Source organism: Barbus barbus (assembly GCF_936440315.1).
Source record: "Barbus barbus genome assembly, chromosome: 38".
NCBI classification, from domain to species: domain Eukaryota; kingdom Metazoa; phylum Chordata; class Actinopteri; order Cypriniformes; family Cyprinidae; genus Barbus; species Barbus barbus.
In genome coordinates, this window is record NC_136716.1 from 24,506,808 (window position 1) to 24,531,567 (window position 24,760).

The following is a 24,760-nucleotide window of genomic DNA, read 5'->3' on the forward strand; positions in this document are numbered from 1 at the left end:
TGCACAGAAACAGCTGTATTACACGCCTTTGTGTGTTATGCATCTGATTGATCTGTTCTACAAAGGTCTATATGCAGAGCAAGAGCAGTCTGGTGTTGTTCTGAAGGCTTTTGTGGGCTCTGACAAACAGCACTATGTATATCTGCTTCTGAACCCACGCCAACCCTGGCGCTCCGTATCAGACAGGATGTCCTGATTTGTATCTGCTCACTGTGAGTGCTTCTTTAGTTGACCAGGTGAATGACAGCTCTGCTATTCTCTGAAGCGACAGCTGTTTTTAGACCTGTGCTGGGAAGAGTTCGTTTTTTCCAGTTAAGTGTGAATGGAAGAACGATAGAGAGACACGAGGAGAATCACAGCCAAACAAAGAGGCTTTTCACTGATAAGTCATGCGTGACACATGCTGGAGTGCGTGAAAAGAGCGCATTGGGTCACTGTGCAGAAACGCCATCCCAGGTGCATTATGAAAAGGTCATCTGCAAATCTGCGTTCGTGTGATGGGAAACAACCTCAACTGACCTTTTGCTTTGAAAGGAGCTGAGGTTAGTATGCAGTCTCATTGCTACAATATTTCTGTGCTGGCTTAAATAGCTTGTGGATTTTATGATTCATTGATTCATGTTTGGTTAGGACACTTTTTTGAGACTAGCTAGTTATACGCAGGGTACTCTTACCGTAAGGTAAGATTTTTTTATCAAAAATACAGTAAAAACAGTATTGTGAAATGTTATTGCACTTTGTTACTGTGATGCAAAGCTGAATTTCCAGCATAATAACTCCAGGATCTAAAATACGCTAATGCAGAATAAGGCATTAATATGTGCTTTATAAGCACTAATTAATGGCCAGTATGCTAGTAATATGCATGATAATAAGCAACTAGTTAATAGTGAGAATTTGTCCTTAAAATAAAGTGTTACCTACATTCGGTAACACTTTATTTTAGGGTCTCTTAACTAGTTGCTTATTAGCATGCATATTACTAGAATATTAGCCATTTATTAGTAGTAATTAAGCACATATTAATGCCTTATTCTACATGACCTTATTCTACATCCCTAATCCTACCCAATACCTAAACTTACCAACCATTAATAAGCAGCAAATTAGCAATTTATTGAGGGAAAAGTCATAGTTAATAGTTAAAAAGTGTTCCCTATTCTAAAGTGTTATCCAACATTCTAAATGCCTTTAATGTCACTTTTGATATAATGAGTGAATAAGTATTAATTTCTTAATTAAAAAAATAATAATAATCTTACTGTTTGCTGATGTCTGGATATATGTGTATACGTTCACTTATATTTTTATATATTCAGTCGTTTGAATTCAACAGACAGTATCTTCTATTTTCTGAATGAACCTACAGTGCTTGCAAATTAATTAGTTGAGTCGGTGTATAATTTGTTGTCTCATACAGAGAGTCACTTAATTGTTCCATTCCTGAATGAATCAGTGCTTTTGAATGAATCATTTGATTTCAGTGACTGACTGCTGCTTCATATAATATATAAAAAAATATATAATTTTCATCTTTTACAAATCACAACTCTGATCAGTGCTTTTTTAAAATTGCCAAAAATAAACATTCTGTCATTTCTCACTTCGTATGCTGTTATATTTTTGTGTGTGGAAGAATCTCCACACAGTTCTTTTGACAGCGGCCACAGCTGTCAAGTTTAAAAAAGGACCAACTCTATAAAATCTTCATAGAAGTATATATTCCAAGTCTTCAGAAGTCATTCGATAGCTTTGTGTGAAGAACAGGCCAAAATGTAGGTCGTCATTTTTGGAAAATCTTTCCAAACAGAGTAGTATTTTGAGTGAACTATTTCTTTAATATTACAACTCAAAGTATATAAACTTTTATTTTAGTTCAAACTGGTTTATTCTGGTTACTGCTGGTAAAGCTATTTAGGAAGCCTGATGTCTACCAAGCCACAACATATGATCATGACCGGACTGACATGCTTTTAAATGTACATCCTGTCATTACATATTAAATTGTATTATGTGCAGTTAGATTACAGTGCTCTACTTCCAATCCTGTTTCATAAAACATGCCTCACAGTGGACTCAAACCTCAGTACAACCTCCAGCCAAACCCACCGGCTCATTTCATCCATTTTTCTAGGCCGAGATCATTCCGTCTGCCACATGGGCACGCTCCTGAATTTCTCAATCAAACCCGGGGTCTGATAGTCCCTCCGTTAGCCAGATCGCAGATGGATGAGAGAGCCACAGTGCCAGCCATCGGTCCATGATGGAGTTTGAATAATTTAATGGTTGGTTTAAGGTCAGGCTGGACTGGGCTTTAGGGCTTACTGTTGCATATAATAGGGCCACTGTTGCATTATATTGTTGAATATTGCAGAATCTTCCTTTTGAACCAGTGCCAGTGCTGGGTTGATTTAGCATAGATGCTATAATTCAGACAAAACGCTTAGGATTTTAGAGCGTGTTAGTGTTAGCATTAGGCTGTGGAACTGTGCCATGAAACGAAAGCTTAGGGGGCTCATGTGGCACAGCAGATGCGCTCGGTTGAAGAATCCAGCGAAAGTTCCTGAATGAGACTTTTGGAGGTTGAATGATATTACTGTGAATTTTAGTTTCATGCTATAAAGACATGGGATAAGTTTGGAATGGTACACTGCCATACCACAATACAATGCAGAGTACACTTTATTAAATATTGTATCCCATAATGCCAGGTACCTGAATTCACCTTCCATTTGGTGATCAAATACTTTTTTTTGTCATTATTTAATCAATTTGGCTCGAAATTGGAATATATGCAAAACTGTGAAGTCATGTGTCTACAATGTACAATACAACAATTTAAGGGCCAGTTTTGCTAATGTCACATTTATGGTGTGTTTTGGTTTTGTTTCTGTTTCCTTATTTGATCATGCTCCTTTTCTTATTAATGTAATTGATTGTTGCTTTAGTTAATTCTTTATTCCATGCACCTGTGTTTGTAATTATCCCCATGTATATTAGTTCCTGCCTGTTCAGTTCTCCTTCGTCTGGCCTACTCGTTACATTCCCTGTGTTCCTGTGTGTCTCAGCCCTGCCTTGTATTGTTCCTGTTGGTATGGATTAAAGACTATTTATTTCAGTTGTTTCCTCGTCTCCGTATTCCTCGTTCCTCCCTGCTGTGTGCATCGTGACAGCTAACAGCTTAAACCGTCTTTTGGTATTAAGATAGTAATGTCAGCATTTATCCTACTAAAGATGGCCAGTGACAGTTATTTTTGTGCCTGACCTTATTGAATATGCATTTGTAGGAGTCTCCCTTTCAGACACAAAATTTATGGGAGGAGATTAATCAAATGAATCACGCAACGCGATTTACTAACGTTTGCTCTCGTCAAATTACTGGTATTTGCTCCATTATTTAATGCCCCAAAAAATCCTCAAGTAAACTCAAGTAAAATATATTTTTTATTAAATGTTGCTGCATTTTGTAAGCTTAAGAGTGAGAACTCATGTAAGAATACACAGTACAGTCTCAGAGACAGATACAGTGTGATTAAGATCTGCTTAAAGGGATAGATCACCTAAAAATGATAATTCTGATGCGATTTACTCAAACCATTTATATATTTATTTCTTCTGTGGAACACAGAAGGAACATTTGGTCTGATCCTCACACAAAGCTATCATATGGCTTCGGAAGACTTGGTATTTATTACATTTTGGAGAATATTCTTTAAAAAAAAACTTTTTATGTAATATTTTACTCAAATAACTAAATAATTGATCTTTTTGCATTGTGATGATATTTTATCAAACTAAATTCTGATTATTATGATGCAAGCATGTGTTTAAATCAGTGAAAAACAAGTGCAATTACAATAACACTTTTTTTGGCATTACAGTAAAAGAAAACATTTAGTTGATGCAATACAAAGAATGTCACATGTGAATGATTAAATGATAACAGAATTTTAAAAAATCAATTCTTCTTTCCTACATCTTGTCCTGTTAATGTAATATAGGAAATATAGATACTTGTCTTCTGTCAAGTAATTTCTAACTGAAAAGGCCTTGTTCCTGCAACATAGCACTCTTCTGTAGATCTCAGGTAAATAATTAATCATATTGTAAAATGTGCTTTTTTTGATGCAGTCAACAGAAATTCAGGCCTTTTAATGGCAAATCTGTCGCCACATGTGGGAACAAGCCTCTTGTGCTCTTAAACCTGATTGGTTATAAAATTTTAATTGCTCTGAACCAAAAATCTTTATCACGCCATTGTTTGTTTAGATGGGAAGCTGATTACTAGCTGAGGTCTGAGTGTGGGGAAATTAGCAGGCACTAGGGGCTCCGTGCACAGATTGCACTCCATATATTGAAGATGTGCTGTGAGCTTTCATTGCAGAGAGTTCAGGCATCTCCGGTTCATTTTTCATGTCATTATTTTCATACAATGGAGTGTCGCTTCCTAGAGTACAGAACTTATTCTGTGTCATTGCATTCTCTCTACAAAGCACTGGGTAAATAACACCAAAGTATCACTAGGGGTAGAAAAGCAGGAGGCATTGAAGGACAGTGTGGATTGGATATATTTTAGTAAACAGAGCTTTTTGGAGTGAATGAATCAAAGAAGGGATGCACTATCATGCTTAATTACGCCATCTCTCTTTTTTGAATGCAGTAATTACAGTCAACAAGAAATGATTTAGCCCACTTTAATTCTCTATCTGATGTGGTGAAACAGCATATTCAATGAGGAAAATATTTACATAAAAAATAAATACTGTTTCTATAGTTTTAATGAGTCTCTTACACTCACCAAGGCTGCATTTAGTTAGTCAAATTACAGTAGAAATATTGTAAAATATTATTACAATTTAAAATGACATTTTTGTATTTTAATGTTTCAAAATGTATTTTATTCTATATGCAAAGCTGAATTTTCAGCATCATTAGTCGGTGGTCTTCAGTGTCGCATGATATCATTCAGAAATCATACTATGCTGATTTTCTGCACAATAAACATTATTATTATTAATGATGGAAACAGTTGTGCTGCTTAATATTTTTGTGGAAACCATTTTTGATTTTTGATAGGAAAAAAGATGAGAGAGGTTAATAAACATTTATTTGACTCAGAAATATTTTGTATGAATATGAAAGTCTTTACTGTCACTTTTGATCAATTTAATGCATCCTTGCTTAATAAAAGTATTAATTTCTAAAATAAAAAATAAATAAAAATTACCTGTCCCCAAACCTTTGAACAGTAAGAAGTGAAAAAAAATATTATTTTTATAATGATTCATTCAGTTAAGTGAGTGACTTAGTGAATCATTCACTTAACTGATTCATTCATTGATTTAAGAAAAAAAAAAAAAAAAAAACATCACCTAAATTTTAGAATGGAACTAGTATATAAGGCTTTGAAATAATTATTTATCAAGAATTATTCAAATGTATTGCTATGAAGAATTATTTATAAAATAAGTATTTACTAAATAAATTGCACTGTTTTCTGTAGATAACTTTTTAAAGGTGATTTAAGAATAAGGAAGGTGCATTGGGAATATATTTAATGTTTACCATAATAATCCCAGTACATTATATTTGCAACTAACTGCTAAATAACTAAAAATATTCCCTGAGAAACTACAGTATATGGCCACCTGTCAGCCTGCCTGTAAATGACAGGTAATTAAGACCAAGGAAGTCATTCGTATCTATCTCAGTTCCTTCTCTTCTCCTTGAGATCTAGGTTATGGTGTGACTGTGTTTGACGGACACTCCTACACTCAGAAGTCTAGATGAGAACCGCAGGTGTGTGTTTTTTTCCACTGATTTGAGATATATTGCATTTCTGGAATGGATAAGGATCCTTTCTGAGTGAAAAGACATTCGACAGGCTGACACTTGCGTGAAGTTGATCTGTTTTCTGCTTAGGACCGCTGCCAGCATCAGATGAAATCCTATAAGAGAGAGAGAGAGAGAGAGAGAGAGAGAGGGGGGAATCGAGAGACGGTGATAGCGGGAGGTTGAAAGAGGACAGATTTGAATAATTTGTTATTGTGAAAGAGATTCTAAAATTTGCTCTGAAGCGAAGGCAATGTGACATTGAATTGCAAAGCCTGCCAAAGCCTTTTCCTTGTTTTTAGAGGTAAATTTCAGTGAGCCTTGACCTGGTACAGGCTTTTCAAGCTGGGACAAAAGAAAGGACTGTATCACAGCTGAGCTTTCCGATATAAGAAATGGATATGTGCTAAAAATCTCCATGATACAGCAGCTCTCTTAAGAAAACAAATGAGAGGAGATTAATGAAATGTCGCTGCATAATGTCCTGAATTGATGCAACTAGTTGACACTAGTGTCATGGTTTTATTCAGACCCTCTCCGGGCTCTTTTCAAATGGAAATGCATATGCATCTGTTCTGCCTCTTCTCCATCATCTGTAACCATGGCTGCGTCTCTGCATTATAGCAACTAAAGCTTCCTATTTCAAGCATTAATATTACACTTTAACTAACTCAAACAAACAGACATTCCCCAGACCTCATCCATTGTGCTCTCCAGAAGGCAGCCGTTAGCAAACATGAGCAGAGAAACCCTAACGCCTATTAGCCTAGTGCCTCTGACAAAACGCTTTTGTTTCGACTCCAAATGAACACACCTGAGGCAGTTGCTTCAGTAATTAGATGAAGCTAGAATGACTGACTATGGTTTGTAAGGCCAGGATCAAAATGAAAACATTTAGTCAAAGGGATGCTCTGGAAATCAGGTTGGGAAACTGCAACTTTTCTCATGAGCAGCAAAGACTGCTTTAAAAGTGTTTTTTTGTCAGGTTGCAAGCTTTCATAATTTAAAGTAGTTAAAGAGCTAGTTGTCAGGGTATTCCCAAGAAATTGCTAGTAGAAGTAGCAATAAAATACAAAGAAACAGCAAGTAACACATCAAATTAAATGTTAGATTTTGATAGGAAAAGACTAGTATCTTTCTTTTGAAATGTACTCTAATAATCTTTGTTATATTTACAATAAGAAGAACTCGCTTATGTTTACAAAAAAGTGAAATGTATGATGTAAAATAACATTTTAAAATATATTAGAATAGTTTATTTAATCATGTGATGCATGATGCAATTTATATAATATTGAACTGTTCACAAGTTTGTGGTCCCAACTTTTGTAATACTTTTATTCAGCAAGGATGAATAAAATAAATCAGAAGTGTCAGTGAAGACATTTATAACATCAAACATATTTTTTCAAATAAATGCTGTTCTTTTAAACTTTCCAATTTAATAAACAAATCCTGAAAATAAAAACAGTTTTCACAAAAATATTAAGCACCAGAACTGTTCTCAACATTGATTATAATAAGAAATGTTTGTTGAGCAGCCGATCAGCATGAAGTAATGATGCTGAAAATTCAGCTTTATATATATATATAAATATATTCAAATATAAAACAGTTAATTTAAATTGTTATCATATTTCAAAATATTTTGATTTGACTTTTTTTTTTTTGATCAAATAAATACAGCCCTTTACATGAAAAAAGATCTTACCATCCCCATAAACTTTTGAACAGTAGTGCATTTATATAAAATATGGCCATGCTTATTATGCCTTAAAATACTGTCTACGTAAGCAGCTGACTAGGTTTTGGAACAGAGCCGTTGTCTGTCTTCTCTCATCCCTTGATTCTACTGCTGCCTCTCTTAGATTCCACAGAGACCCGCAGCAGAAAGTTCCTGCTTCATCTTTAATGAATCCTGGCTCAAAGTTGCACTCATGTACTCTCACCATGAAGTCTGTTTCCCTCATAGCTCTTGAATACTCCCACATTTACCTCAGTGCTACACAAACTCTCTCTCACTGTATCTTGACCTCTCTCTCCATCCTGACTCTTCATACATATTATTAGAGCTCATTTTCCAACAGTCTGTCTCTTTCTCTCTCTGTACTGTACTGTAAATTATCACACTCTCTCCTCATGCAGCTCATCTCTCTGCTCTCCTTCACTCCATTACTTCTTCTGTACTTCATGTCAGAAGCATCTCTGGTTGAAATGTGTGAAGATTATTCCCCACAGAGGGCTTCTAAAACAAAACTGCTTTTCTCTCCAGTTAATTTTACGATTTTTACCAAAAGAAAAGTGATGATAATGTTTGAGCAGTGTGTTTTTTGGTGTCTAATCATGTTGCTGTTGCAAAGAGTCAGTACTTAGGATTCCAGCTTTCTAGGTAAAGCATTTGGACGAACAACACAATATATCGCTACAACAATTCAATAAACAACAAGTAAATATTGCCTAACTTACATTCTATTTCCATTTACTTTGTCTAGTCCGCTCTGCCAACAGAACAATTTCGGTAAAGGCGAAATGAACCACTGTGGATCTCAGAAAAACACAGAGTAGTGACTTTCTTGAAAAAATAAATCAGTGGCTTTGAATGAGTCAGTTGAGTAAATGATTCAGTGAATCACTCATAAATAAGACCATTTGTTTCATTATCAAAAGAATCGATTCAAAAAGAGAACATTTATTTTAAATTGTAATAATATTTCACAGTATTACTCTTTCTACTGTATTTTTGATCAAATAAATGCAACCTTGGGGAGCATAAGAGGCTTCTGTATATAATGTACTGTAAAGAATTTAGAGTGTATTTTATTACAGTTTTCTGTCTTTCTGGTTAAATCAAGTCAAACCCAAAACATTGACTTATGAAACAGTCAGTTTTGCCACATTGAAAAGTCTTTATATAGTAAACAGAAGAGGTGGAATCACATTTTTTCACAGGCGTTGTGTATAATTGTTTCAAAGTCAGAAAGTCAAAATACACCCACACTATTTGAGAGAAAATGACTATGTGTACAATGTGCTTGACATTTATGTAAATGATTCTAAATCACAGCCAGTGTCTAAATAGCACCTGTCACCGCAAACATCACACTCCCACATAAAGTTGTTTTATGTGCATTAGAGGCTGTATTTATTTATTTTGCTTCCTAGATCCTGACTCGAACGCATCTTATTCCGGCCAAGAAACGCCCACAAGAAGAAGCCGTCTGTTGACACATAAAGTGACCAAGCAAGCACTATTCATTCTGATGTGTTATTTAGGGCTGGCTTATTTTTTCTGTGTTGTAGTTGCTGTACACTTAAAAATAAAGGTTCTTTAGCCATCTACAGTTCAATGAAGAACCTTTAACATCCATAGAACCTTTTCATTGCACAGATGTTCTTAATAGTGGAAAAAGGTTATTTAAATGTATTTCACACTAAGAAAAATGGTCATTTTTAAGAACTGTTCACTGAAAGCTTCTTTAGGGGACCAAAAATGGTTCTGGAAGTGGATACAATATATGCATACGGATAAAGTGTTTTTCTGTCTGTTCTTTCTTGATGTGTCTGTGTGAGTTCATGAGTTTGTGTCAAGCATGTTAATGTAAGGCTCAAGGCAGGTTGAACGGTGAGGCTGATGCAAAGTAATTAGGCCTTCAGAGATGTCAATTAGGCCTTTAGAGAAATCAAGGCTTCAGTCTGAGGCTTCACCTGGTCACTGTTTGAAAGAGGCTGGGTGTAAATAAGCTCAAGAAATCTTTTTCAGCATGTGTGTCAGGTAGACTCAAAGAGGCATTAATGTGTCAAGATAAATATATTTGCTAATGGTCACTGGGATGGTCGTATAAATCACAAAGGCTTTACCTCATAACCAAATGTGACATGCATGTATGGAATGAGAACTGAGAGCTGCAGTGGGAAGATTTTCAGTGAATAACCCACATATAATTTTAGCATTTTCCTCACACAAATCTATTATATGATTTCATAAGTCTTGGACTATAGTGCATGCATCATATAAACTGCTTTTATGCTGCTTTTATAGTGTCTTCTGGCTGTTTTTGGTCATTACAAACTGGCATGTGGAATAAAGCTCTATGAAGTTTCTCCTGGAATTTTTGGAGTTATATATATGATAGCCTGTTTTCACCAAGAAAGAAAGAAAGAAAGAAAGAAAGAAAGAAAGAAAGAAAGAAAGAAACTTTTTTTACTTAATTTTTAACGACTTTTTTATCTCACAATTCAATTTTTTCTTGCAATTCAAAGAAAATTGGCAGGATATAAATTTGGAATTGTGAGAAAATCAGTGTAAATTAAGATAATGTTAAAAAGTTTTTTATAAATAATCTTGAGATGAAAATATACAGAGATACACAACTGTGTGATATAAACACAATTCTGAGAAGAAAAAAAAAAAGTACCTTTTTATTTTTTATTCCATGGCAGAAACAAAAAAACAACAAAAAAATAAAAATTGAGTGAGATAACTCACAGTTACCTTTATTAGTAGTAGTATTATTTTTTTAAACAAGCTTTCATATTAAATAGTAGTAGTAAATAGTGTAGAAATAATATGATTATTTATTTAAGTTTTGTTGAAATATTCAATTAGAATATTTTATTTATTATTTTGTTCCTTATTTGTAAGCTGCTTTGGATTAAACAGTCTGCTTAATGCATAAATATAAGTAGTATAATATTATAATATTTTAACGTATTAGTGGCATTATGTAAAGTGACTCATTTAAAAATAAGTTGTTGTTGTTGTTTAATTATAGCCTACAACACCAGTCTTCCTAACTGAATAATTATTGTTTATTTCTTGGGGTCATTCATTTCTTTTTTTAATTGCTAAAATTCTGTTCTATTTCAGAAAGTTCAGCAAATAAATCATTGTTTTTCTTCAAATTTAAAGTTTTAGGACCCGTGTCAGCATTCCTCCGTCAGGCTGCCTACAGGAGGAAGTTAATGAGCATATCAGAATGAGCTTTGGCGTATTTATGGATCTCATAGGCCTGACAGATGGAGAGAAGGGAGATGTCTGGAGAGCGCGCTGTGGATTGTGCTTATCCTGAATGCAAACAGAGAAAGACAACAGGATCTGGATGGATCAAATGCACTGGTTCTGTTATTATAGATCAGCGAGTTTGGTGTGAAATGGGCAAATATTTAGGATGGAGAAATTAGAAAAATCTGTGAAACATGGTGCCCTCACACTCTGAATTCTCACTCTAGTTTTCATTTCAAATGACTTTCTCACATACAAATGACAGATCTAACATACTGAGCATTATTACCCAGCCAAGAGCTCTGGGAAAAGATGTGTCGCTGGGAATCTTTCAATACAGCAAACACCTAGAGCTTAATAAAAGTTGCTATTCAAGAAACCTTTTTTGAAAAGTTTCTTTCAGCTGTGCAGGGTGTTCAAGGACTAGATACTGAGAACTATTGATTAGGAAGGTACAGCATCTGCCTACCAATAATGCAAGTCATGCTCCATAGACAAGGCATTGCAATGAGAATTGATATTGCTTTATCAGAGAGAATATTGTGCCACTTTGAGCATATTGTGATTTGTATAATAGACTTACCATTTCTTAAAGACCCCATGAATTCAAAATGTGTATTTTTGTCAATGTGTATTAGCTCTGAGGTTGTCTTTACATTAGTGTACTGTTAAACGCTGTAAAAAATGGCTTTTTGTATATACTAGTCATAATAATAATAGTCGTCTTTTGAAATTACGTGTATTTAGTATTGAAATTTGCAATTTATTAAATTTAAATATAATATTTATAGTGTAGACGTAATGATTTAAAACATACTTTAAAATAAAACTTTTAATTTGACAATATTACTTTATAGGTGTACTCCAGAAACATGATTAAGTATACTTAATTGGCCTGATATTAGAATGTAGTTTATTATCTGCAAGTACAGTTTTTCAGAAGATTAGAAGCACTTTTAAAGTGCATATCCAATACATTGAAACACGGGTGAGCAAGTAACAAATTATAGTTCACAGCTGTGACATAAACTTACATCTATTGGCTATTTTAAAAAGAAAACTGTTCCAATCAAACCATTTCAAGGAGTTTTTAAGTTTGAGATGCTGACCTGGCACTCTGTTAGAAGTATGCATGTCTTTGTCATGATCTGAAAGAGTACGTCAGTATTGCCAGTATCTTGCACGCTGGCACTACAACACTTGTACACATAAATGGAGGATGTTTGTTTTCTCAACATGTCGACCTTACAAAGTATTACATCATGAAAGTGTCCTGATCACAGTCTCTTTGATTTAATTTTCTAGTCATCTCTGAGAACGGTACTTCAGACGCTCTTCGTGATGTCTCTCTCGCGCAGTCTTTGTTCCCACTTAATTTAAGTGGAATATGTGTTTAGAATCAAGGCTGGCGTTGCAGGCAACAATATCAGTACTAACTCAGTAGTGTGTTAATTTAGCCTCTGTGTCTGTCACTAAATGACTAACACTTATGAAATTTTCCGCAAAGTACTTGTTAATTCTTGAGCATCCAGTTGAGTGCTTAGAAACCCAACAAAGTAAAATGTGTTTCAAGTGTCAGTTCATGCTTAAAAGACCCGTTTAGATCGACACAAACTTCTATGCAGTTCAAGGTTGGTCATGCTGATGGATCCTTAAAAACTTTGCTGCCTCACTGACTTAAAAGGCAACATTTTTGGACACCTTTTAAGAAGCTGATCTCTATGCAAGACTCTTTTCACCACAGAATAAAAATGAAATTGCAATTTATCTCACAATTCAGACTGTTTATCTTGCAATTCTGAGTCTCGCAATTCCATTTTCTGTTTCCAACCCGGAATAAAAATAAAAACGTAATTGAGAATTTTAATCTCATAACTATTTTTGTTCTCAATATCTCAGTTCTGACTTACATTTACATTTATGCATTTAGCAGACGCTTTTATCCAAAGCGACTTACATTGAATTCAAGTTACAGTTAATCAGCTCTTGCTTTCCCTGGGAATCGAACCCATAACCTTGGCGTTGCTAGCGCCATGCTCTACTATTTGAGCTACAGGAAAGCCAGCTCAAAGAAAGACTTTTCTCAGAATTGCGAGTTTATATTTTGCAATTGACTTATTGTGGAGAATTGAAAGATATAAACTCAGAATTGTGAGATAAAAAGTTATTTATCCATTCATTGGCAGAAACAGGCTTTCAAAGATTTCAGAAAGCATTCCTTCTCAATTGAGTTTATCCTTAAAACAATGTCTAAAAATCTGCTTGCCTTTGTTGCATGTGGACCTAATGTCTGACATCTGTCTTGTTTTAAACAAGTGCATTTGTACCGAAATACTGGTTTGGTTAAATGCAAATCTTAAAAAACTCAAGAACAGAAGACATGGAACGCATTTTCTCATTCCTTTTAAAAGTTTGAAACCTAACCTCTATATGTATGATTATATGGTTGATTGCATTTATTTGTATTCAGGATTGATGTTTTTTTTCCTTCACCAACTGATTTAGATCTTTAGACATTAAATTGAATTCAAACATGACTTTACTGAAGAAAAAATGGTGTAGAAACAGTTCTCACTCAGAAATTGCTAGTAAATTTCACAGTTAACTACAAATAAAGTTGCAGTGTTGACGCCTTCCTACTTCTGTAAACTGCAACTTTTTTCGTACACAGCAAAGTACATTTTTGTTCAGTCATTTAGGTGTGCTTGTTATTCTATTACCAATAAACGTTGCAGGAACGTAGATGTCTAGGAGCAAGATTGAACACCTGTCTAAAGATCCTAAGTGACCTTTAAAGCAGGAGATGTTCTTCACGGATGGAAAATGGCTGGCATTTAGTATAATTGACTTACTTCACTCTTGTAATCTCTATTGACCCAGCGCTTCCACGGTACAGGAGTACATCCATGTCCTCTTATCTAGATCTCAAATTAAATCCAAATTCATTAGTAAGATAAACAGAACAGGGCACATAACGAAGAGCAATCAAACAGCCATATCACAGAAAGGACCTTACATGAAAGTCTTTGCCAATTTCTTGCTCATTTATACCACATAGTGCTGTTCTCTGAAAACCTCATGCCATTGGCAGTCCACGTCTGTAAAATCCAATACATTAAGTGTGTATCAAGCAAAAAAAATAACCCCCAAAAAATATTTACGTTATCATGCACCATTTAATTGATGCAGTGTGTAGTTGGGCCAGAGCTGGAAGTGCTACTTTCTATGCAGAGCAGACTGGGTTCAATTCCCATGCTGGTATAAATGTTTTTTCTTCTTTTTTAATAAATCAAGTAATCAAGTAAAATTGAAAATATATGCCAGTGGATGTACATATATATGATTATAGCATTTGGTCAGTTTGAAAATCTGGTGCTTGACCAACAATGAGAAGACGATGCATTGTTCCCCTGCTCTAACTGTTTATTTTGATGCACTTACTAGACCTATTGGTTCTTTCAACCAATGTTTTGATTTTTAAATAGTCTTTTGAAGAATTGAGCTTCCTTGTTTCTAAAGTCTGAGCTAGTTTACCCCAGAAGGGAAGTGTCCTAATGACACTTGAACTTTTGTTCTAGTGGGTTACTAGAATCAAACAGTAGGTATTGATTTGTGTTTCTTGCAGACTTTGATGTCCAGCATCCTGCCCTCTTTTATTTAAAATCCAAAATGGAGTCCAAAATGGCCAATTTGTCTCTTGCACATCCTCCCATATGCACTTAATGTGTCTGTCCACTTAGTTGATTCGTTCTGGGATGGTTTGTACTCCTTTGACCTCCTTGATCTCAACCAAGGTATCATTCATCTATGTGAACCAATACATCTATGACCCCATAACCAAAGGGATAATTCACCCAAAAATAAAAATTATGTAATCATTTACTCACCTAAAAAAGCAACTGGACATCACTGACTTTTATTACCTTTTTAATGTCTATTATGTAAGTCAAATCGTTTTGGATTGGCATTTGGGTGAGTAAATGGTGACAGAATTTTCATTTTTGGGTGAACTATCCCTTTACGATCCAAAAGCAGGAGGCCCTGCCAATGGAACAATTGATTTTGAATTTTGAAATTTTGAATTAGAGCTTTTATTGATGTGGAATTCAAACATCAATATTCATACTGGCTGAATTTAATTCTGCACTGTTCCTGTCTCTGTGGGTTTGTGCAGTCCTGCTGATCCGTGTAATTCCCAAATTAAATGTCACGCATCTGAGGCTTTTTGTTTACCCGATCTTTAGACGGATCTGTTCAGGGAGATTAGCAAGGCCAGGGGTGGCAACCTTGACACGACAGGTCTGATTGGCCTCCCACAATGCACTGCTGAGGCGTGACATCCTTCAAAAACAGAGAATGGTAGATCAGTATCAGAAGGCATAGGTCGACAAGTCTGTGTACGTGTGCATCCATGAGATTATGTGCAATTTTCTGATTATATAAAACAGTATTTCAATCGGTTTTCCCAAATATAGAAATAAGACTGATTAAAGTGCCACTCGATGGGAAAATTACACAGAGAGATATCGAGCACAGGCCATGCCGGAGTGCTGCGATGACGAGAGCTTGTGAAATTGTGTTGTCATTTTTATATGACAGGGCAATATTACAAACAGGAACTCATCTTCAAAGTTTTGGAGACATGACAGCCTAAAAGGGGTAAGAGCCTCACTTTTGGCCGCCATGACAAACTAGATATTTGGATCCAGGATTGACAGTATAGGTTGCATCGCCACAACTTCAGAGAGCACACATCTTAGAAGCCTTCAGAAGCTGTATCTGATAGCGTATATCAATTTCATGGATATTATAACTGGGATTAGTTTTGGCAACAATAATGAATGCAATAATACTTCAGAGTGAAACCCATTATCCAATCAAAGGATCATAGGCTGATGGTGTAAAATATAAAGTTAATGTTGTTTTTAGCGGGCTTACACCCAGATAACCTAAATCTCTCAGGCACTAAACTCCAACCCACACTGGGCTTTTCATAATTATTCCCAGAATTAATTAAAGGAAGAGTTTAAGCACAGCTTTTAACATTCAACTCATCTCTCCCAAAACACTCTCGCCCTTGGGCCACTGCGTTTAGCTCACAAGAGGGAGTTCTTGATGCCTCCACAAAGGAAGCCTTCGGTTCGGTTGCATCTTAAGGCCAACAGTAGTCTCCGGAGTTGAAATGCTCGCGATTCTTGGCAGATGCGCCGCACGTCTTCGCTCATTGATTCTGATGTGCGTTTGATGTGCCGTGGGACTCAACTAGGTCACATTTTATTCCTTTGTTTCTTTGATACGAGATGTTTTGGCAGGGCGAGGTTTGAAATGGAAGGGAGAGGCAGCCAGCACTCGGAGACTCAGAGTTTGTCGTAAATAATATGACTCATAAAATGGATTATGAAGCACAGAGTTTTGAAGCCGTAGGTTTAATTGTCTCACAGCATACAATATTATTACACATTATACGTAAATAAAAGCAGCATCATTGTTCCCTAGAGTTTGAGAAAGCGAGAGGCAGAAAGGTGATTTATATGGTTTATTGCTGTGTAGCATATCAATACTTATTAAAATCCCACTGATATCAGAGCTGGAAGTTTAAATGACCCAAAAGGTGGTTTGAGTCCAGAAAACTTTAAACTCTAGTAACTTGAGATGTCTTTTCACGTGCTGTTGGGTAAAACAATTGGACCATTGAGAGATTGGTTTATGCAAAATAGTTTTCATTGATTCATCCAGTATGTTTCCTTATTGTTTGACTTTTAATATCTAACTTTAAAACTTTAAAATCTTTTAAAAAATTTAAAATGATATTTCACAATACTCTATTTTTAAATGCAGCCATGGTGAGCAAAATAAACTTATTTTTTATTTGTAAATATATATAGGGTTAGGGATAGGGTAAAAAATAGGGAAAATTGTGTGCTCTGTTCAGTGTTTTTTGGGGGGTTTTTTTCTTCCTGAGAGAGATCATTATAGGAAATTTTGTCTCTGCTCATGTTTATTATTATATTTCAATGTGTTGCTGACTTGTTCGCTCATTTACTATCACTACACTGAAGAAAGAATGGGAGAAAATGTTTACACAAGATTTTTGCAGTTTACACAAGATTTTTGGGTCCTGTATGATGAAACTTTACTTTTAGAGATTTTACTCTGATTTGAAGACGCTTGTGGTTTTAGGTCAGGTCTGTACACTTTTTTTTCTGTAGGCAAGTATAGACAGATATTGCCTTAAAAAAATTTAATTACTGCCTGAAATCTGAAAGTGATTGCTATGATTAATGTGTAAATAAAATGCTAATTTAATGCTACAAATGTGTTGTTTTTCGGTAAATTTCATAACATGACGATTATTTACCTTGACTTGTAATAATATAATGCATGGTTTTTCCCTTATAACTTCTGAGTCACATTTGTTCATTCACTTTCAGGATTATTAGTTAGCTCCTTCATGGCGATGATCTTGTTTAAAAGGGCTGGTGATGTGATAAAAGGTCCATAAAAATTGACCAGCTACCCGGTTCTGAATGAATATAATCAGAAGTTACAGAAGCGTGTCTGATGGTAAGGCCAGGGAATCGTCTCGGTGAGCAGATACGATCAGGTAAGGGGCTTCAGTCAAGGTCCAGTGTCAGCAGCAGCAATACATTCTCATTCATAATGAAGAGGCTGCTCTGCTTCCCAAATAAATAAACATTTATTATTCTCTCGGTCGCATGAGCATGACAGGAATTGTAAATTGATACAAATTACTGGGATACACAATGGGTGCATTACAGTTAACCTCTTTCTTTATGACAAATGCATTTAATAAAAGACGTGGTCAGTTCCTAAATAGACTATGGTAATATTTTGAAATGTATACACAAACTTGTGTGTAACTCATAGGCTGGCATGTCTGGAAGCCGGCATTGTAACAGATCTTCACTGCAATATGCTGAATGCTTTTCACACGTTATTTTGGCAGTCACTCACAGCATGAATGAGACTACCTGTACTTTTCCTCTTTCTGAAAGCACCTCAGACAGTTGCATAAAGAATCGCAGAATCCCACAAGATGGATTATTAAGATCTCTTCTTATAAGATGTGCAATTTATGGGTAGTTTATTTATTCACTTCTAATAATCAGCTATTTTTTGTGTGTGTGGTTACACAAAAGACTAATCACTACATCTATGAAGGGAGGAAATGTTTAGACGTTAGAATGTTTAGAACTTAGTAAGCTGCCTACATATGCATTTTATTGTTAAAGGGGTCACATGATGCGATTTCAAGTTTTCCTTTCTCTTTGGAGTGTTATAAGCTGTTCGTGCATAGATGAGATCCCTAAAGTTGCAATGACTAAAGTCTAAAACCCAAAGAGATATTCTTTTATAAAAGTTAAGACTCGTCCACGCACACCTAAAACGGCTTATTCAAACACGCCTCCACATGTCTACGTCACGATGTGGAAAGATTAGCGTAATGCCGCCCAAATGTTCACGCAAATAAAGAAGGTGTGGTTTAAGTAACCACAGTAGTGTTGATGCAGCCATGACAGGGAGACTCTGTGTTTATATGCGAAAGCAAAAGCACTTTATTTGGCCTTCCGAATGTAGATGCAACTAGGAATCATTGGTTAAGATTTGTTTACAGCACAACAGTACAACCCAAATGTTTGAATTTGTGCAGCGCATTTTATGGACGACCGTTTTGTGAACCTAGGAGAGTACAAGGCTGGCTATGCACGAAAGCTATTAAAAAAAAAAAAAAAAAAAAAAAACGGGTAAATTCCGACTTTGCTATGACAATCTGGCGCTTCTGAATCAGCAACTGTAAGTATGTTTTGTTATTAGTTCAAGTATTTGGTAAGGGACGTTACATTTCCGAAGCGTGCTTGTGGTGTCCGGCCAATCACAATGCACTGCGTCAGTTGGCCAATCAGAGCAGACTGCACTTGTTGGAAGGAGGGGCTTTGTAGAAAACATAGAGGAACTACAATAATGTACACTATTTCAAAGATTATTAAAGCATGTCAACATATTCTGTTACACCAAATACACAAAATAATGATCTTTAAAATAGCATCATATGACCCCTTTAATGTCTCTTTAAGCACATACTAAGATAGAATTGTACGTATTTTTGAGGAGAGGTCATTCCCATAATGCAAAGCAGTGGTTATGTTTTGTTTTTTTTTCTGTAGGAAAACTCAGAAGTTAGTTTCACCCTGATTTGTTCAACAAAAAGCCAACAGGATTTGCGCATTGTCTTTCGGATTATTCCAGAAAAGAAGCTCTGTGTCCAATAAACGTTATGATTCTTGTATATTTTGTTCATCATTTGTTCACAAAAAACTTGAATTTTGAAGCCAGACATCAATCGCCAGAAGTAAAAAATGAAACATCGGCTATAAACAAACTCCTCCATGGTCACATGACTTCAGCATCACCACTGTTCAGCTCTTTTTAAAATGTACAAGCTGGAAAGTTTCAGTTAGAAAAGTTTGCAAGAGTGCAAGTATAAAGCGGATGAGTTTTCTTGTTCAATGAGATGATGTTTAATGTCTCTGACAACCTCTGTAGTCCCATTCAGCCACTTAACATTCCGTTTTAAAGACATTAAAAACGTTAGGCATTACTGGTGCATTTTATATCTTGGAATAAAACATGAACCATAGACCTTATTTCAAGCCTTTTAACCAAATCCGTATTCAAATCCCTCATTAACTTTGGGACAATGTAACTGGAATGGTAAAAATGCCACTGTAACTCGTTTCCGGGTTCCAGGATGTATTCTGGCAGCACAAATATATCTTTTTACAAGTCTACAAATGTATCTAAGGTCATTCAACACAGTTTTGCTCACTATTTGTGCGAGCTGTGTATTTTTATGCATCATTAGCTTAGCAACATGCTAATGCCAAACTCTATTTGGAATCAATTATGAGTCGAGTGTCCCAGAATTGCTGCCTATGCAGAACACTCAAAATTGGTCATTCATGAGGTTTAATTTCTGTTTGAATGCTGCCTATGCAGGCTGTCTTAGATCAGCCAAAAACATTAGACTAAAACCCCAAACCAAATAACGAACAGTGAACAGCAGAATGCACAGTTTTAGACCTTGTGTCTTAACCTCAGACATTCACCACACATCATGTCGACTGTAAAGGTCTCCTCTGTCTCTCACCCCTAGCAACCATTTGTCTCATACAGGTCATCCACAAAGCTTTCACTGCCTCTGTGTGATGCCTTCATAACAACAGATTACAGATAATGTCCTCGTCACCCTCTATCCCATCAGTCCTGACATCAAAACACATCAAAGTCTCTTAACCTTCCCAGGGGTAATATCAACTGATCGACCCTGTTTTGATTCGCTCGGTTCAGGGTGAAGACGGGTTTATACAGGACACCTCTAAACCTTTATGAGCAAATTCATCCTTTTTTATCTTCAAAGCGAGAAAAAATAAATGTTTAAAGGGACGGTTCACCCAAAAATGAAAATTGAGATCGTTTGCTCAAGCTCATGTGGTAATTTAGCCATGCGAAAAGCTCTCGTTGTTGATTTTGGTAGCTTTAATCAGTTTTCAGGTTTTTGATCATGTGCTTTTAATTATTTAATGACTAAGCTGGAAGACATCTTTTTACTGAGGCTCGCGTGGCTGTTCTCATTAAAAGATCTCATCTTTTTATACTTAAGATAGGCAGCTAATTCAAGATTGATGAGATATGAGTGAGACACGTCCTCAAAGAGTGCAGGCCTCACAACATATGAAACTTTGAGTGAAATAAATGAAAACTAATGTCCAGTAACCTAGAGACAAGCCAGATATCATGAGGTTTAGTAATGATCTATATCTTCCCAATGTTATCAATCTAGCATCTCTGTGTGTGTGTGTGTCAGTGTGTCTCCCAGATTTGAAAGTAATAGCAAGAACAGCCGTATTGTTTCAGAGAACAGATGCAAATCATGAGTTCATGCATCATTAAATGTTTTAATGAGAAGATCTCATCATCTCCCTCTTCATTAAACTCCCATAATGCACAATACATCTTTTCAAAAAAGTAACTGACAGGACACAACAGTGACTGATATTCTTTCATAATGAACTGAGGTTCCAGAGTCAGAAATAATAACAAATGCAATGATTTATCAGAAAGAGAAAGGGCAATGTCATTTATATTCCAGAAAGCTTGATAACTTCAACCGTTTTTGTGAAGCAGAACATCACAAATGCTTTAAAAATGCATCTGCTTTCTGCACTCTTGGAAATGGCACATACATATTCAACCTGACAATCTGTCAACCCCTCTGGATTTCAGCAATGCCCAGCCCAGAGCTGAAGCCAAATGTAATTAACCTTTATGAACAAGCAGAGTCTGTTGAGCAGAATTCGGACAGACGCTAGAAAATTAAAGGTTAAATATGGCCCGGTTGATGAGAAAAAGCCTTGAGCCTCTTCCAACATTTTCAGTGTTTAACCATTCAGACGAACTTATGATTGAAGCTTTGATCAGTTTAATAAGTTTAGAAAATGAAATGCTCTTTTGATTCCCAATGATGAAAGTAACATTTATGTCGATCTAGGGAATTATTGTGCTGATTGTCCTCCTGTAGGTTTGTTTATTCAGGTTTGAGATTTGGGAATTTAATCCATAGCCTTATTGACTTGTGGAAAATGGATAGCCAGACTGATTTGTAATGCATAATGTTTGTGTATTTTGCAGTGTGTCCTAGGCATCATCTCTAATAGCATTACTTTTCACAGTTTGTCACAGTTAATAAGAAGGAACATGGTTTAATGCAATCCCTGGTGTAAAAAATAAATAAATAAAAAGCTTATTTGAGCATAAGCTGGACCAGTTTTTGTATGTTTTTTATATATATTTTATATATATATGTATTTTTTTTATGTTTAGGGCTAGGCAAACGAGTTAGGGCTTACCAGTCTGTTTAATCTTTCTCTCTCAGTAGGTCTCAGTGCTTCACACATAGTAAAATGTTCTTCCATGTTCTCTTTGTGGCATACAGGAACACGGAGCAACTGGGAAGGCTTGCTGGGACCCGTCCTGCCCTCTCAGATCACTGCAGTAACATCACTCACTTCTCCTGGAGTGACCCTACTTACTGGAAACTGGAAGAAGCAAAGAGCAACAAGTGAGATAACACACATGACAAATACAATCTTAAGTACCAATCTCAAAAAAATTGGCTTTTGCAGTGTATGCCAGTGTTATTTCATTCATAGGTATTTGTACACTACTGCTCAAGGTTTAGGGTCAAAGAATCCTGGGGAAAAAAAACAAAACAAAACATGGTTTCCACAAAAATATTAAACAACAAAACCATGTTAAACATTAATGATATAAAAAAAATTGTCAGATCACAGAATGATTTCCAAAGGATCATGTGACACTGAAGACTGGAGTAAATTTCTGGAGCATCACAGGAATAAATTTCCTTTATGTAATATTTTAAATTATACTGTAATAATATTTCATCATATTACTGTTTTTAGTGCATTTTTGATCAAACAAATGCAGCCTTGGTGTATGTGTATATTTAATTTAGAAGTACCTATGCAAAGAAATTATATCATCTGGTTGAGAAGCAAGTTTTAAACATTATTCTTCCTGTTCATTATTAATGGACAGAGCCATCATCAAGTTATCTTTGTTTAGAATAAAGATGAACTTCTTTGATTTATTTTTTCTTGAAAGCATAATTTTATTCCAGCCCAGACCATTTTTATTTGATAGAGATTATTGTGCCATCTCTGAAGTGAGGAATTGTTTTCAAAATTGCATACATTTTTGTGATTTATTTGACAAGTTTATTGCCAAAAAACCAACCCTGCACGCCCTTTCAAAAGGAGGCTTTAATTAAAGGACATCTGCTATATAGCCTTTGACATTTATTACTGATAAGACAGAAAGAGGTCATAGGGAAAAGGATGAAAAATATTCTTCACTTGCTTTTCCAGTCATCGTGAAAATCATTGCATTTCATACAAGATAGATCTGAGTCTGCATTCTCTCACTAAACAGATTTAACTTATCCAGCAATGTTCAACCATCATATTCCTTCCTTCTACATCATGTTGTAGTTCTACATTCCCTGTGTGACACATATTTTGGACAGCAGCCTTGTGTTTATCACAGCATAAACAGCTTGTGATTCAACTAGTGGCCACACAAATATTCTTCTCCATTGTCTTCCATATACGTAAGACCTCAGAGTGGAAGCATGCCATGGAAGTGTCTCTGACAGAAACGGATGAATGTTTTGTGTAGGCGTGGATGAGAGGTTTCCCATCAATGCTTCCAGCTCTGTGATGATGACTGATATAAATCAAACAGAATCTTCATTCAGCCTTTATTGCAAAGCAGTTGCTTGTTGTAATACAAAGAGTTGCTACGGGGCTAGAACAGTTTAATTTCCCGTTCAAAAGTTGGAGCTTTTTTGAAGAAGATTAAGAAAAAGAAGAACCTGGATCAAGTTTGAAAATATTAGTTTGAAAATGCCAGACAGGCCAATAAAAACTCAGATCTTATTAGACTACTTAAACAGACCACTCAGATCATTAGGATCGAGTCAGTTAGAAATACCAAGGGTTCACACAAAACAAGGGGAGTCTGCTTTTAGCTATTATGCGGCCCGCAGCTGGAACCAGCTTCCAGAAGAGATCAGATGTGCTAAAACATTAGCTACATTTAAATCAAGACTCAAAACTCATCTGTTTAACTGTGCATTTGAATGAGCACTGTGCTATATGTCCGAACTGACTGCAATACATTTTATGTATAATCATTTTCTTTAAATTTATTTTAAATCATTTTCTATATCATTTTAAAATTCCTTGTTTTTATTATTCTTATTTCCATGTTTTTATTGATTTTAATGTCTATTTCACTTTCTTTTATGTAAAGCACTTTGAATTACCACTGTGTATGAAATGTGCTATATAAATAAACTTGCCTTGCCTTGCCTTACTTCAGACCCTATTAGACCTCACCAGACCACTAAACCACAAAAACAAAACCGCTAGTCCTTTAAAAGACCTAGCTGCTAGGAGTTTCTTAAGTTTGTTTTAGCATGATTCAACATGTTGGTTGATATTTTAGCAAAGTTGCTAGCATAGCATGTTTTGTCATGTTCTTAACATATTTTAGCATGTTTGTAGCATATTTTATCAAGTTGTTAGCATGTTTTAGCAAATTGTTCACGTTTTTAACACGTTCTAACACATTGCTAGCATGTTTCCAGCATGAGTTAACATGTTGCTAGCATGTTTTAGCAAGTTGACAGCACGTTTTATAATCTTGTTAGCATATTTTAGCATGATTGTAGCATATTTTAACAAGTTACTAGCATTTTGTAACACATTGTGTGCATGTTTTAGCAAATTGTACACATTTTTGAACATGTTCTAACACAATTGTTAGCTTGTTTCCAGCACGATCTAACACTTTAACCTGTTGTAGCAAGCTGCTATCACGTTTTAACAAGTTGGTTTTAGTTCTTGCTAGCATGTTTTAACATACAATGAATGTAGATGGTAGTTTACAGTGCTAAGAAGCAAGCCTATATGACTGGTGCACTATATTGAAGTCCTCTGAAGTCATTTGGCTATTTTGTGTGAGGAAAAGACTGAAGTTAACCACTCGTATTTCCTGTCAGAATGAACTGTTTGCAAGCCTTATGTTTAACTTTGCAGTATATGTAGAATCAAGGCAAGATTTAGCAAACCTCATTCACACCTCTGAGCAAGAGCTTTTCTCCCTGACGTTTCTTTGTTGTTTTATCCAGAGCTGCTGAATTCAGTATGCAGCCTGTTTGAGTTTAATTTCATGCAGGACAAAAGATCAAGCAGCGCATTTGATTTCCACTCCACCTTATGCTTGCCACATCTAATTTCATACCTTTCCATGGAGATAAAGTGA

At 35.5% G+C, this 24,760-nt stretch overlaps 1 protein-coding gene across 1 annotated transcript in view; it reads left to right on the top strand.

Annotated features, from left to right (window-relative positions):
* Positions 1–24,760, top strand: part of LOC306857387 (transcription elongation regulator 1-like protein) — an 88,303-nt gene that overhangs the window by 51,076 nt on the left and 12,467 nt on the right. Inside the window, exon 6 of the mRNA XM_079397310.1 lies at positions 21,849–21,974. Within this exon, the coding sequence (XP_079253436.1) occupies positions 21,849–21,974 (126 nt within the window). The remainder of the gene's footprint in view (positions 1–21,848; positions 21,975–24,760) is intronic.